Source organism: Danio aesculapii, chromosome 12 (genome assembly GCF_903798145.1).
Source record: "Danio aesculapii chromosome 12, fDanAes4.1, whole genome shotgun sequence".
NCBI classification, from domain to species: domain Eukaryota; kingdom Metazoa; phylum Chordata; class Actinopteri; order Cypriniformes; family Danionidae; genus Danio; species Danio aesculapii.
In genome coordinates, this window is record NC_079446.1 from 22423971 (window position 1) to 22438554 (window position 14584).

Below are 14584 nucleotides of genomic sequence, written 5' to 3' on the forward strand. Positions count from 1 at the left end.
ATCTCCATGGTACAGGAAAAAATGCAGATGAAATCTTTTCATGAATTGAATTTACTGCAGAATATGAAATGACACAGAATTAGGAAAAAAATGGATGCATTAATCAGAAGTAGGCCTTTAAACTTAAATCACACTGTGATATCCACTAGCATCTAAACCTTTTCAGAGGTCGACGCAAGTGAATGATCCGCCAATTTTTCCAACATATGTTTTACACGGCGGATGCCCTTCCAGCCGAAACCCAGTTCTGGAAAACACCCATACACATTAATTTGCACACACATTCATACACTACGGCCAATTTAGTTTATTCAATTCACCTATACCGCATGTCTTTGGACTGTGGGGGAAACCGGAGCACCCTGAGGAAACTAGAAAGCGAACACAGGGAGAACATGCAAACTCCACACATAAATGGCAACTGGCTCAGCCAGGACTCGAACCAGCAACCTTCTTGCTTAGAAGCGACAGTGCCAAACACTGAGCCACCGTGCCACCTTAAAAAATCGATATAAATGTGAATTATTCTTATTCATAGCCAGTACCAGAACATTAGTCATTTTTCAGTCGATATGACCATTTTAATAAAAAGCTGTTATCATATCATGAACTCAAAGAAATTTAACAGTCTTTCCAACAACCCATTAACATAACAGTTCAGTTATTCTAAACTGATTATAAAAATATTCAATGTTTAATGCTTTATGCCTTTATCTGATTTACCCCAAAAATCTATTAAAATGCTATTATTATTATTAGTATTATACAGTATATATTACTGTAAATTACAGAGTATATATTAAAATATTCGTTTTTTTGTGTCATCAATAGTCTCATCATGTTAAGGTATTGCTCAGCAAGCATATGCGTCATTCTGCATTAGGTCCTACTTTTTAAAGGCGGTGAGTTGTTAGGTTATATAAGGATCTCTCTTGTGATGTCTTTTTTATGAAACATTTATTAAAAGATAGAGCTCCCTGGCTGGCGTAATGGCATTTGCATCATGGCCTTCAATGAGTTCATATCAGATCACAGTCTGGAATCTGTATCTCCTGTGATCTGGATCTTCAGTGCTCTGTCATTAGCTGCTCATAAAACACACCATCCAACCTGTCAGACCCCATTAGATGAGAAACGGCTGTTTGTTTAACTCTCATTGAACTTATTCCCTAAGTTATTTACTGTTATAAGTTATGCTGCGTTTTTGAACTAAAAAACGATTATATATATATACGATTTTATATATATATATATATATATATATATACATATATATACATATACATTTATAATCATTTTATTCTGTATTAAAGAGAACTGAAGTCTTGAGTCCTGAGTAAGGAGAAAGAGGGAGACTTGCTCATTAGCGCAGACTGTTTCAGAGACTGTTTCAGACGAACTGATTATTCTTTTTCATGCTGCCTTCAAACCAGCGTTTTAAAGCATTCAATTAAGGGCAAGAAGAAAGTAGGAAAACAGAAGAAGAGAGGGAAACAGAGTCCGCTTTCTTCTAGCCAATTAAAAAGTTTTAGTGCGTGTTTGGGAATGCAGAAAACAGCGACAAACTCACTGCAAGAAAAATGAGGTGGAAAGCCTTACTCAGCTGCACCTGCTGCAGTTTTTATACCGAATGTATGCACGGTGTCAACATATATGTCATGCATTGCTTTTTTTAACACGCACACACACAACATACACACTCTAGCACAATTCGCCTTACGCACACAGGTGCAGTGTCAATGCTCCACTTTAAAATTTATGTGGCCTTTGTGCAATTTTGGCTCTCTTTGCACTTTTTTATGACACACACAGTAAAGAAAACGGTCATCATTAACAAACACCATCTCCCCCTTTTTTTCTTGTTTATGGCCCTTTGCTGAATTAAACGTAATCTGCTGCTCTCTTTCGGTTTCTCCTGGTCTCCCTTTTGCCCCTGTTCTCGCTCAGTTGCATGTTTAACAGGAACTCTGGCTTGTAAAGCTGTGTTTATAGATCCCGTATGTTTGATTGTATGGGACTTTATGGCTTTGACCTTGACTGAGCAGGAGGGAGAGGTGGACCTCCTATAGTACGTGAGGCGACATTAAACATCTGCATGTTTTTGGTCATGTGATGATGATGATTGAAGGCGGGCTTTATTAAAAAGGCTTTATTGTTGACCCATATTCAAATCTAATGATCACTTACTCATTTTGACAAGATTAATTTTTTTTGTTTAATGTTTAAAAACTCTCTAAAAAATGTGTTAGATTTATTGGTGTTTGTTTATTTATGCATTTGGATTATTTCTAATTGTATTAGAGGAACTTAATCTCTGCTTTGACAACTTGGGTGTTGAACATTTGAATAAAGCGACTTTCGATGCCATTTTTAGCAGTTTTAGTCAATATATTGTCTGGTTTCTGGAACTAATTCTGAGTAATGATCTTAAACTTCAGTACCGAGAAAGTACATTTTTTATTGTATTTTTCTTTTTCTGTATTATTTTATTTTGGCTGATATTGTTTTTGTCAATGGGAAACTGCATATATCCACATAGAAAATCATTTTATGTTAAGGTTCATCATAGATCATCATCATGTATGAGTGGTTAGTCATCTGTGGTCTCTCATAATCATTTTTAACAGATTTCACTCACATATTGACAGAATGTCTAATAATAATGCTTCCTAATAATGGCGCTAAAATCCATGATCCCCACATTCGAGAAAAAAAAACCTGTAAAAGTAAAAATTAAAAACCTTAAATCAAATGGATCATTTTATATATATATATATGTGTGTATACATGTGTGTGTGTGTGTGTGTGTGTGTATATATATATATATATATATATATATATATATATATATATGTATATATGTATATATATATATATATATATGTATATGTGTGTATATGTGTATATATATGTATATGTATGTATATGTGTGTATATATAAATGTGTGTGTATATATAAATGTGTGTCTGTGCGTGCGTGCGTGCATAAAATATCACACAAGTAGCAGTGCGATGTGGCTGTGGCACTGTTGGAAAGTGCGTTGGCATGAGGCCGCAGGCCATGTGCCTTAGTGTCCCACCAGTGACAAAATACAGCCAAATCGCACTGCTACGTGTGGGAACAATATATCTTTTTTATATCTTATTTTTTTTCTGTTAAACAGGATATTTATGTAAATGTTGAAATGTGACTGGGTGTGTGAGAAATAAACAACTTGCTCCCCAGCAATGAATAAACCATCATTTAAATCCATAAATCATTAAAAGCAAAGTTTATAAAACTTGTTTTTCTTTACGCAGTGTGATTACGTGGCTTGAATAAAGATGTACTGTACAATAAAAGTTAATGGTAATCAAATAAAAAAACTTCAAAGCAGTATATGTGTGTACATACATACATACATATATACATACATACATACATATATACATACATACATACATACATACATACATACATACATACATACATACGTATGTATGTATGTATGTACTGTATGTATGTATGTATGTATGTATATACACACATATACTGCTTTGAAGTTTTTTTATTTGATTTTTATTTGATTTATTTTGACACATATATACATACACATATATACATATATATATAGATATATATATATAAAAAAAATTTTATATATATATATTTTTTGCAGTGACTAAACTTTTTTCATTCTTTAAACAGAGTTTTAATATGCCAAAATAATACATGAAGTCCTCTGTGACACCTTTCTACATCATGACAGTGCTAATTCTCATTCAATTTTATTGTAAAAAAGAACCTACATTTGAATAAACAAACAAACAAATACATTTGGAATAAAACAGTGTAAAATAAGACAGAACCTTCATTTTTCATTTAGCTACCCATGCAACAACCATCCACCAATCAGGAGGTTTAAAGTACGATATGAGCAGCTTCTCTTTCATTAGTTGTAATCCTCTTGAACTCATTGTTAATCATTGGAGGCTAATTATTGTGATTAGCTCAAGCAGTCCCACCGCGGATCTCCATTGTTTTGGTAATAACCTCCTTGACAACATTTACACACACTAAACCTGACTCTATTCAAAATAAAGGTGAACACTCACTCACTCACTCACACACACACAGAGGACAAGCAGATGAAAAGACCTGTTAGACTGGCCAATATGCGAACAGCTAGTCCAATGAAAGATGATAGGCCAGCTGAGCATTAACTAATGCAGAACAAATGTCCTCTTGGCTTCATTGTCAAGACTTGTGTCATACACTAGCCATGCGCACTATACAGGCCGGTCGGATGCACTGTTATTTGAGCCATATCAGTGTAGGAATATCATGCAGTATCACGCCTCTGTGATCGTGCTTTCTCAAGCTTTGAGCTTAAGCCGCCTGATCCTTTTCTTTCTCTTCACACACACAATAAAACTATCTAATTCCCCTCTTTGGTCCAGAGCCATCCATTCATAGACTGATTCAGAGGGCATGTGCCACGTCCGTTTGTGTTTGGGGAGAGCGCTTGGTAACTGTGAGCATAATAGATACCAAAGAAACATCGATATACACTTACGCATACTCTTCTGTCAGCAGATCGCTTTGTAAATTTGCCACCATATATCAGTTTACACTTACGATGCCTTTGGAGAGGCGGCCAGACCGCTTGTCTTGTAGAAAGAATTACGGCTGGGGCGACATAAAACAGAAATTGGTCTTGTTAATTTTTGTTGTTGTTGTTTTTTCTCCACATTGTGCAGGTAGAAATATCTATTTAACCTAATTCCACATCTCTCTTTGTATTCAGATATTTTTAAGCCAATAAACTTAATAAAAGTCTTTAGTCATGTGATTCAGTAAATGAATACATTCAAGCAATCATTTCAAAATAGCAGTGATGTAAAGAAAACCAGGCCACATTAGAGAGAGAGACCAGTGAATTATGGAAAAGGGTCTGGATCCACGCCAGGTGCATATGCAAGCTGAGACTACATGCAATGCTTTTAATGTGTACACCTAACCCCACCCCTAACCCTGCCCCTTCCACTGACGTCACAAGCTGTATTGAGTGCATGTCTCTGAGACTGCATATTTGAGATTGTGTGTCTCAGCTTGCATGCCTAAGTCTGCATCAATGATTGGAATTATGAGCAGATTTCAGCAAATTGTTCATTCTAGTGCAAGTTTCACTTAACAGTGCCAAAGGTTTGAAAATCTTGATATATCTTGGCATAGCTTAATAACACAGATTTGACATGCATGAGCCTTAAACACCCTTTTTTCCTTCTGTGAGTGTAAAATCCTGGTGTAAAACGGGTCAGTCGGAACAACACATTTACGTTGCACATGGGATCATTAATATGATTTTCATTGGCCATAACGTTTCCTTATGAGATTACAACAATAATAATTTTTCCTTAATTTTTTTATTAAATAAGGTTCTATGGTATAATATGTATATGAGATAATTATTTTGAAAACAGGAGAGACAGGGAGACTAAAGCTGCACATTTTTGCGTTGTTTTCTGTGCATCGCTAAGCAACGTGGACTGACATCACTCGCATGGTGGTGGCAGTGTGTATACACTCACTCACTCACTCACTCACTCACTCACTCACTCACTCACTCACTCACTCACTCACTCACTCACTTACTCACTCACAGCTTTAGAAACCTTTAGAAACCAAATTGAAACTTAGTAAAATCTTTAGAATTTAAAAGATGTAATGCGGCAGAATATGTGACTTTGCATCCAGTGTACGATTGGCTTAAAGGAGAAGTTTTCAGCCAGCTGTCAGTTCATAATGCGTCTAAATGCAAAACGTGGGATATATGGATTGTGCATTTATTCAGTGCCACTTCAAGAGGCATAAGGTCTGTTTAAATTTTAAAAAATTACTTCGATATGTACAATGTAGGGCTGGGAAATAAAATCAGTATTCGTATTTATTGATCGAACACCAAAGTCAATAACTATAAAAAAAAGTTTCTGTATGAAGTTTCGGTATGAAGCGCTATAGTTTTATTAAAATGTGGCTGCTGAGCACGTGCCTTGGAAGGTATGCCAGTAAGATTTGTTTCAAAACTATTTCTAAATTCAGTTCTAATTTCCAGCAAACTAATAAATGAGCAATAATAATAAAGTGTGGTCCAAAAACTGAGTTATATAATTAAACTGACATGCTATGCCCCATATGGTCCAAAACCTGACAGGTGGACACATCTAAGCTTGTTTTTAATAAAACAAATATAAATATGCATATAATAAATACTACTACTACTAAAATAACATTATACAAAAGCACATTGTCATGAATAAACTATAAAAAGCCCCATGAGAAGAAGGCAGTGATTTTTATATTCATGTAGAAAATAATAATTAAAAAATATTTTAGTCCTTTAATTCTTTTTCATTTGTAAAGATATTTGTGTATTGCTGTACATCCTGCGTGTTTTAAGCAATGTGTAAGCGAGGCGCACAACTAACGCACTCTGCGATGGACTGCTTTCAGCTGGTTGATTGCGCAGTCTATTTTAGTTCCTCAAAATAGTAACGTGCCAACAATGCGCCTTAACACACCTCATTTCTAGACTAGAACACCCATGGGTTCACAAAGTGGCGCAAGTGGATTTGCTATTTAAGCCACGTGGTGGACAACGGGAAAATTAAGGTCGCGTTGACCTAAAAAAAAGGTCCTGCGCCTTTTTGCGCCAGGTGTATGATAGGGCCCTATATCTTGTCTGTTTTTTATTTATGTTAACTTTCTAAATGCACCTTTAAGAACATGTACATCTCTGCCTGTCTGTTTTGTATTGCATGATTATAATTTAGCCTGTATTTGGTAAAATAGGTTACTCTGGTGTCTTAAATATATTTCACTCACTCTTTACAAACAGCTGTTTTCTGCTTGCAAGCAATTTTTTACAAATACCAATTGAACCTAAAAAAACATGAATCAAATTAAGACAGGTTTTTGTGAATTCCAAGGGTTTATAGTGAACTTTGCTTACAACTCAACAAATTCACAAGGGCTCATCCTCTTGAGCATTTGAGTGTACAACTAAAAACTAGCCTAGAGCGCCATCTGCTGTTAAAAGCTAAGCTCAAAATCGATTCAAGAGATAATAGCGATACATTTTGAAAATCTCTGAATTAATGCAGTTTTAATTTAATAGTTTAAATTTAAACAATTTTTAACAGCAACAGCTCTATTTCTAGTCAAGATAAAGACAATTGCAGGAGTTAGAGTAGCTTAGAGGACAGTGCCTCTGTTTTTAATTCCAGTGTGACCTTGTTGACCTGTGACAACAGCAGAACAAGGCTAAATTTGAGTACCAATTTGTTACGTTGCCAAATCCTCAATTTGCTCGTATAGGTCGACTTTCCTTGGTTAATCTCATTGGATAAATTTAGACATGTGCATCCATTTCAGCTGTCTCATCTGCATGCATGTGTAAATGCACAGTTTAAAGACTGCAATATTGATCTTTTTTTTTTTACGAGGTAGATAAACATAAATAATCTTGCTCGTCAGTATCCAGTGACCAGTGGAATGGTGAAAATCATTTTCTCAGTATCCCACATCTTAATCCAGATTATCGAGGCAGTCAAGGCCGTGTGATTTACACAGGTTTTGAGACATTGTTACTGTCAGAGAAGTGAAAGAGCAGCTCAGCACTGCACGTGACCTCCTGGGTCTGCAGAGAGAACGTGCTGGAGGGAAAGATGGGATTATGGCTCGCATAATCTGAGCTGTTTCCTGGAAAGCCGCCTTGTTTTCTCCAGCGAACCGGCTGGGCATGGAAGAGCTCATGGGAAGCATCTGCCATGGGATAGACAACTAAGAGGGAGAGAGAGAGAGAAAATTGACATCATACTAGAATGCGAAGCAGAAATAATGTAATGGTGTTGTCTAGATTTCATTTCAGTTCAATTAAAGTCATTTTTATTTATTTTATTTGAACTTTGCTTCAAATAACGGGGTGTTTTAATGTTTGTTTGTTTGTTTTGTTTTATCTTGGTTTGCATTTTGTTTTGCTTGTTTGTCTTGCTTTGACTTTGGCTGTTTTGTTTTGTTTTGTTTTTTGTCTTGTTTTGCCTTGTCCTGTCTTGTCTTGTTTTGTTTTGGTTAAATTTCGTTTTTTGTTTTGTTTTTGTTTTGTTTTGTTTTGTTTTGTTTTGTTTTGTTTTGTTTTGTTTTGTTTTGTTTTGTTTTGTTTTGTTTTGTTTTGTTTTTTGTCTTGTTTTTCCTTGTCCTGTCTTGTCTTGTTTTGTTTTGGTTAAATTTCGTTTTTTGTTTTGTTTTTGTTTTGTTTTGTTTTGGTGTCTTGGTTTGCATTTTGTTTTGCTTGTTTGTCTTGCTTTGACTTTGACTGTTTTGTTTTGTTTTGTTTTGTTTTGTTTTTTGTCTTGTTTTTCCTTGTCCTGTCTTGTCTTGTTTTGTTTTGGTTAAATTTCTTTTTTTGTTTTGTTTTTGTTTTGTTTTTGTTTTTGTTTTGTTTTGGTGTCTTGGTTTGCATTTTGTTTTGCTTGTTTGTCTTGCTTTGACTTTGACTGTTTTGTTTTGTTTTGTTTTGTTTTGTTTTGTTTTGTTTTGTTTTGTTTTGTTTTGTTTTGTTTTGTTTTGTTTTGTTTTTTGTTTTGTTTTTTGTTTTGTTTTTCCTTGTCTTGTCTTGTTTTGTTTTGGTTAAATTTCTTTTTTTTGTTTTGTTTTGGTGTCTTGGTTTGCATTTTGTTTTGCTTGTTTGTTTTGTTTTGTTTTGTTTTGTTTTGTTGTTTTGTTTTTTGTTTTGTTTTTTGTCTTGTTTTTCCTTGTCCTGTCTTGTCTTGTTTTGTTTTGGTTAAATTTCTTTTTTTGTTTTGTTTTTGTTTTGTTTTTGTTTTGTTTTTGTTTTTGTTTTGTTTTGTTTTGGTGTCTTGGTTTGCATTTTGTTTAGCTTGTTTTGTCTTGCTTTGACTGTTTTGTTTTGTTTTGTTTTGTTTTGTTTTGTTTTGTTTTTTGTCTTGTCTTGTCTTGTCTTGGTTTGGCTAAGTTTTGTTTTGTCCAAAATTTGCATGATTTACAACATTTATTCAAACTTTTGATTCAAGATTACTTATGTATTTATAAAAGTTCAAATGCTATAGAAATTGAAATGCAGTGGAATATATCGTCACCTTGGAATTATAGGTTCTCTCTGTGTTCTGAATGATTTTGAGATATTGAGCTTCAAATCTTTTTTGCATTCCATATAGCAAACAGTATGTGTGTAACATTTGTTTTTTATATAAAAAGTCTTAAAATGTAAACAACTAAGTTGTCATTAAGTTGTCATTTAATAAGAATATGTCAATAACTCAATTTTGACAAAAATTGTAATATATAATAATATTATAATTCTAAGGTGACGATATGTAAAATACATTAGAAAATATTAGGGATGCCACACTTAATCGTGTCTATGGTGCATTATGATGCAGAGGAGGAACGATTTGGTATTGGTTTAGTACAGACCATAACCGTTTGTGATTTACTGACTGTTTTATGATGCCATTTATCATCGAAGCATACCATGGCAAGAAAGGGAAGACATGTGTGCAAGTAGCATACTATGGCGAGGAAGGTGAAATTTGTGAGTGAGTAGCATTGCAAGCAAGGTGAGATTCTTGCGTGATTTGCATCCAGTGATAAGGAGATGAGACATCTGCGCACGTACCATACATTGGTGAGAGAGGCAAAACGTGTGTACGGGTAGCATACTATGGTGAGGGAGGCGAAGGCAAAATGTGTGCACGAGTAGCATATTAATTTGAGAGGGGTGAAGATGGTTGTGCAAGTAGCATACTATGGTGAGGGAGGCAAAACGTGTGCACAAGTAGCATACTATGGTGAGGGAGGCGAAGGCAAAATGTGTGCACGAAGAGCATATTAATTTGAGAGGGGTGAAGATGGTTGTGCAAGTAGCATACTATGGTGAGGGAGGAAAAAGTGTGCACAGGTAGCATACTATGGTGAGGGAGGCGAAGGCAAAAAGTGTAAAACATCAACACACAATTTTCGGCTTTGCCTTTCACAATACTAGATTGGACAGTATTGTTTGTGTAACATGCAGAGTTACTGTATAGGTATGTGATGTGATGTGTTCAATTAAAGTATAATTTTGTTTGGTTGTTTTAGTGTCCTTTGTAATAAACTTGCTTTTACACTATACTGTATGTTTTAGAAAAGATGTCTACAATACATGGTGAGAAGTCCTAGGCTGCAAATATTAAAGAAATATAAGAATTAAGTTCTTTAGCCTTCATAGTGCCCTATTAAACTGCTTTCGGGTAAAAAGAACGTTTGATTTCTAAATCCTTTCGTTTTTTTAGAATGTGAAAAAATCTCAAAATATGCAAACAAATAAATAAATTAAACACAGATTGGGTCTGGGGGGCGTGCCGTTGCAAAACCGCCAAAATTTTCTCTACCCGCCTATGTCATTTTTTTAACCACACAATCAAATTCAAAGCCACCCAATCTGGCAACACCGAGAGTGAGTTTTCTCCACCGCGTCGTCATGGATCAGCTGTGATCGCTGTTGCTGTTTATCAGTGTCAGTCACTGGTGAACAGCGCCAGAGCGTTAGAGCCAATCACAGCCCTTTCTGTTGAGTGCGTGACCAATCATAGGGCTGTAAGAAAGAACTCTCTAGACAAGGCTCGGAAAGTGATCTGGATATTTGTATTTGTTTATTTGCTATAAATGCTCATGTTGTTCTGTGCATGTACTTGAGTTTTAAAAAGTCCAGTGTATATATCTGACTGTTTGAATTAAAGGACAAAATTGTATTACAAGTAGTATATAAATATATTTATACATTTTAAATCAAGAATTGCTTTGCTGTGAAGAAAATATAAAATTGTGTATGGAAAACATCGTCCATACGCCGTGATGCACTGCGACATTGAATTGAACCAAATCGATGGCATGATAATCGTAACCAAACCGAACCGTGATACCAGTTTAGGTTCACACCTCTAAATAAAAACTAATCAAATGTGTCATTCTGAACGAATAAATGTTTTCATAATGGAAAAGGGCTTTATTTCTTACTCAGCATGCACGGTGGAACCGTTTTCTGATTTGTTTCACCGCAGTCTACAATGTGATATGTAGGGCTGTAAGATTCTGGCTAAAATGTGGATCTCGATTTTTTTGCTTAATATCAAGATCACGATTCTTTCTCAGAATTATATGAGTATGCTATTATTATTGTTAATTCTCAAACATATCGTCATCTTGGAATTATAAGATTCTGTTTGCATTCTGAAAGATTTTGAGATATTGAGCTTCAAAGTTTTTGCAATCCATATTGCAAACAGTAGTGTGTAACATTTTTTTTAAGTCTTAAAATGTAAACAATAAGTTTTCATTTAATAAGATTATGTCAATAACCCAATTTTGACAAAAATGTCAGATAGAACCTAATAATTCTAAAGTAACGATATGGTAAAACAACAATAATAATATTAGGCCTGTGTGTAGGTCTACTGTTGCTTAAAATGCAGTCATTATGGTGGACTTGGATAGACTTTCAATATGTCCTGTTTGTTAATTCACAGTAAAATGATGACATCAGAATACAACTATTTAGAATTATAAAATTGAATTATTATGTTTAAGACATGTGCTTGTCATTTATCTTGACAACATTATTAGACCATTTGTTTTCACTAGTAAAATCAGACATTTGTCATTATCAGATTTCTTCTTGCATTATATTCAACATTATATAAGCTAGAGTAGCTATACTGACACTGTAAAACATTTATTTTCATGCACAACACTATGTGTTCGCTATGAAAGAAAAAACATATCAAATGCTTGGCGTAATCATATCTGTAAAATGCGTTATGATCATTTAAATGATGTGTGGCCAGTTTCATTTTCACATCCTAGTGCGGCTCATGGCTGCCGTCACTGTGATAAAACACACACACATTCAAATCATTCTTTCAGCGCGGCTCTCAAACGATCGCTCTGTTCAACAAACTGAATGTTATTTACAACTTTATTACTTGTAATTCACAGCCTATGCAGGTTCTGTTCACTGAAGTAGCCTTCATTTGGCGTGCTGCGTGCACGCGTTCTCGGTAGCTCATGGTCAGCTCACGTGTGATTTCGCGGCCGCAAATACATCATTACATGAAGACAGAAATGGCATTTCTGGGTGAATTATACCTTATTAATACAGTTTGTGACACTTTCAACGCCATTGGAAGGTGTTCATGTTCCTGTGAAGACTTGTGCGACTGCCTTTAAGCTTCTCTCCTGACCTTGAAAATATAATTGGCTGAATCGTAGAAAAGCTGAATTAAGAATCGAGATCGTCATCTTTTTTCGATAAGTCGTGCAGCCCCAGTGATCTGCATACAAGATTGACATTTAATACTCAAACAACTTCCTTCGGATTTGACCATACAGAATATGATGAGAATAGCAATAATCCAAATACTCAAGTGTAAATGATGACATGCTAATCGGAATCAAACTGAACTGTTCAAACCACTAGGGTATATCTAATTAACAAATTAAATAAATAATAGTTCTTTAACGAAAAAAAAATGCAGATTTGCTGAAGCTATATACAAATATTTGACATGAAAAGATAAAAAGCTTCCATTTGCTTTCAGAAGTTTTTCATCCTTTGAGAAACTTAGTAAGTTTGCCAAAAGTTTTACATCCCACCAATACATTTTATGTTTTCAGTAGATAAAAATGTTTGTGTTTACTCTACGAAACATTCCTATTCGTTCTTATTTTACCATGAGAGATCTACATTTGATTGCCATACATGCTAACTTTGATTCTCTCTTTTTGTATTTCTACAGAGCTCATCTCATATTGTGTCACTGGCCATCTGTGTTTGAGAGTGAGGCGGGCCTGGTTTGTGAGCGTCGCTCCACAGAGCCGTCCCATGACTGTCTGACTCATCACAACCCGCGAATGACAGGCGTGCATTCGAGGGTGGGGCCCGCCTCAGTCTCACATGATTGGCTGCTGGATGGAAATAAGGTGAATGGAACACATGCCCAAGGAGCAGGACCCAAATCAATCAGAGGGAGAAGAGAAAAGGTAAACATGCGCACTAAACTATGATCTCGTGGTGTATAGCTGCTAGTACTCACTGCTTCTGTGTATATCGACTTTTGTTTCATGATGCGACACTTCAGGAAACTCTGTTTGTCTGGTCAATGCACACAGTCTCCTACATAATTCAGTTTTCCCGGTAACTGGCTCCATTTGTGTGTGTACATCTCACATTGAGTGCGGTGCTGGCGCTACGCCGTGCTTTTGAGACCAGCCTTCACCTCACCATTTACTCCACACACACATTTTATATAAGGCCTGGAGCCAGCAGGAAAGTGAACTAAAGCCTTAGAGAATGCCTGTTACTGTCCAAAGTCAGCACACACTTAAGACGTACGCACACATACACACAGGTTTTTGGTTTAGCAGGACGGCACAGGCTGCCCCCTCACGTCCTAAAAAAGAGTTTACGTTTGAGCCAATAGCAGTGCTTCTGTCAGTTAGCAAAACACATCAAGTCTGTGTCTAATGTGTGATCTGTCCTCAGGCGATTTTCTTTATTTAGCACATCTCTTGTTGCTTTTCCACTCCGATGACTACATATCCCGTATGGTTCGTTAAGTAGGGATGTTTTCCTAGTATGTCTCAATGCTTGACTAGTTGGCTAATTAGTGAGGCTGACCAGTCTACAGTATATAGACTGAACTTTTCATTTTAATTGCACCATCATAAATCTATAGCTGCAATACAAATGCAGTGTTATTGTTATTACACAAATATATTAGTAACACATTTATTTATCTTCATTTAACACGAATTGTAAAACTTGACAAATGAGGACATTACAATCATAACAAACATACAAACATAGTCAATTTAACAAATTATTACATTATTATTATTATTACTGCTACTACTACTACTACTTATTTACATATGAAATTACAAAGTTTGTATAATTTGTGTAAATAAAATTCATGCCAACTGAATATAAATCTTAAAATTAAATCTTTGTGCTAAAGTGTTAAAACTGTTCAAAATTAAACTAAAAGAATATAAATAATTGTTTGTAAAACTGTGAAAGAATGTGCAAAATATTACAAAATACTAGACTAAGAAACTTAAGATTAACAGTGAAATTAGAATAATTAAAGATTTAAAATTATAGAGCATTAACAATATTTAAAATATTTAAAAATACTTTTTAAAATTAAAACAAAATTAATACACACAATGTACACTCACCAGCTACTTTATTAGTACAGCGTTGGACCCATTTTTACCCTCAGAACTGCCTTAATCCTTCATGGCGGAGATTCAACAAGGTACTGGAAAATTCCTCTGAGATTTTTGGTCCATATTGACATGATAGCATGACGCAGTTGCTGCAGATTTGCCGGCTGCACATCGATGATGTGAATCTCCCGTTCCACCACATCCCAAAGATGCTCTATTGGATTTCTAGGGACTGTGGAGGCCATTTGAGTACAGTCTGAGATGATTCGTGATTTATGATATGGCATGTTATCCTGCTGGAAGTAGCCATCAGAA

At 35.2% G+C, this 14584-nt stretch overlaps 1 protein-coding gene across 1 annotated transcript in view; it reads left to right on the plus strand.

Annotated features, from left to right (window-relative positions):
- The window catches only part of thrab (thyroid hormone receptor alpha b), a 268145-nt gene that overhangs the window by 177773 nt on the left and 75788 nt on the right, over positions 1–14584 (plus strand). Inside the window, exon 3 of the mRNA XM_056469511.1 lies at positions 12835–13078. Within this exon, the coding sequence (XP_056325486.1) occupies positions 13023–13078 (56 nt within the window). The 5' untranslated portion in view covers positions 12835–13022. The remainder of the gene's footprint in view (positions 1–12834; positions 13079–14584) is intronic.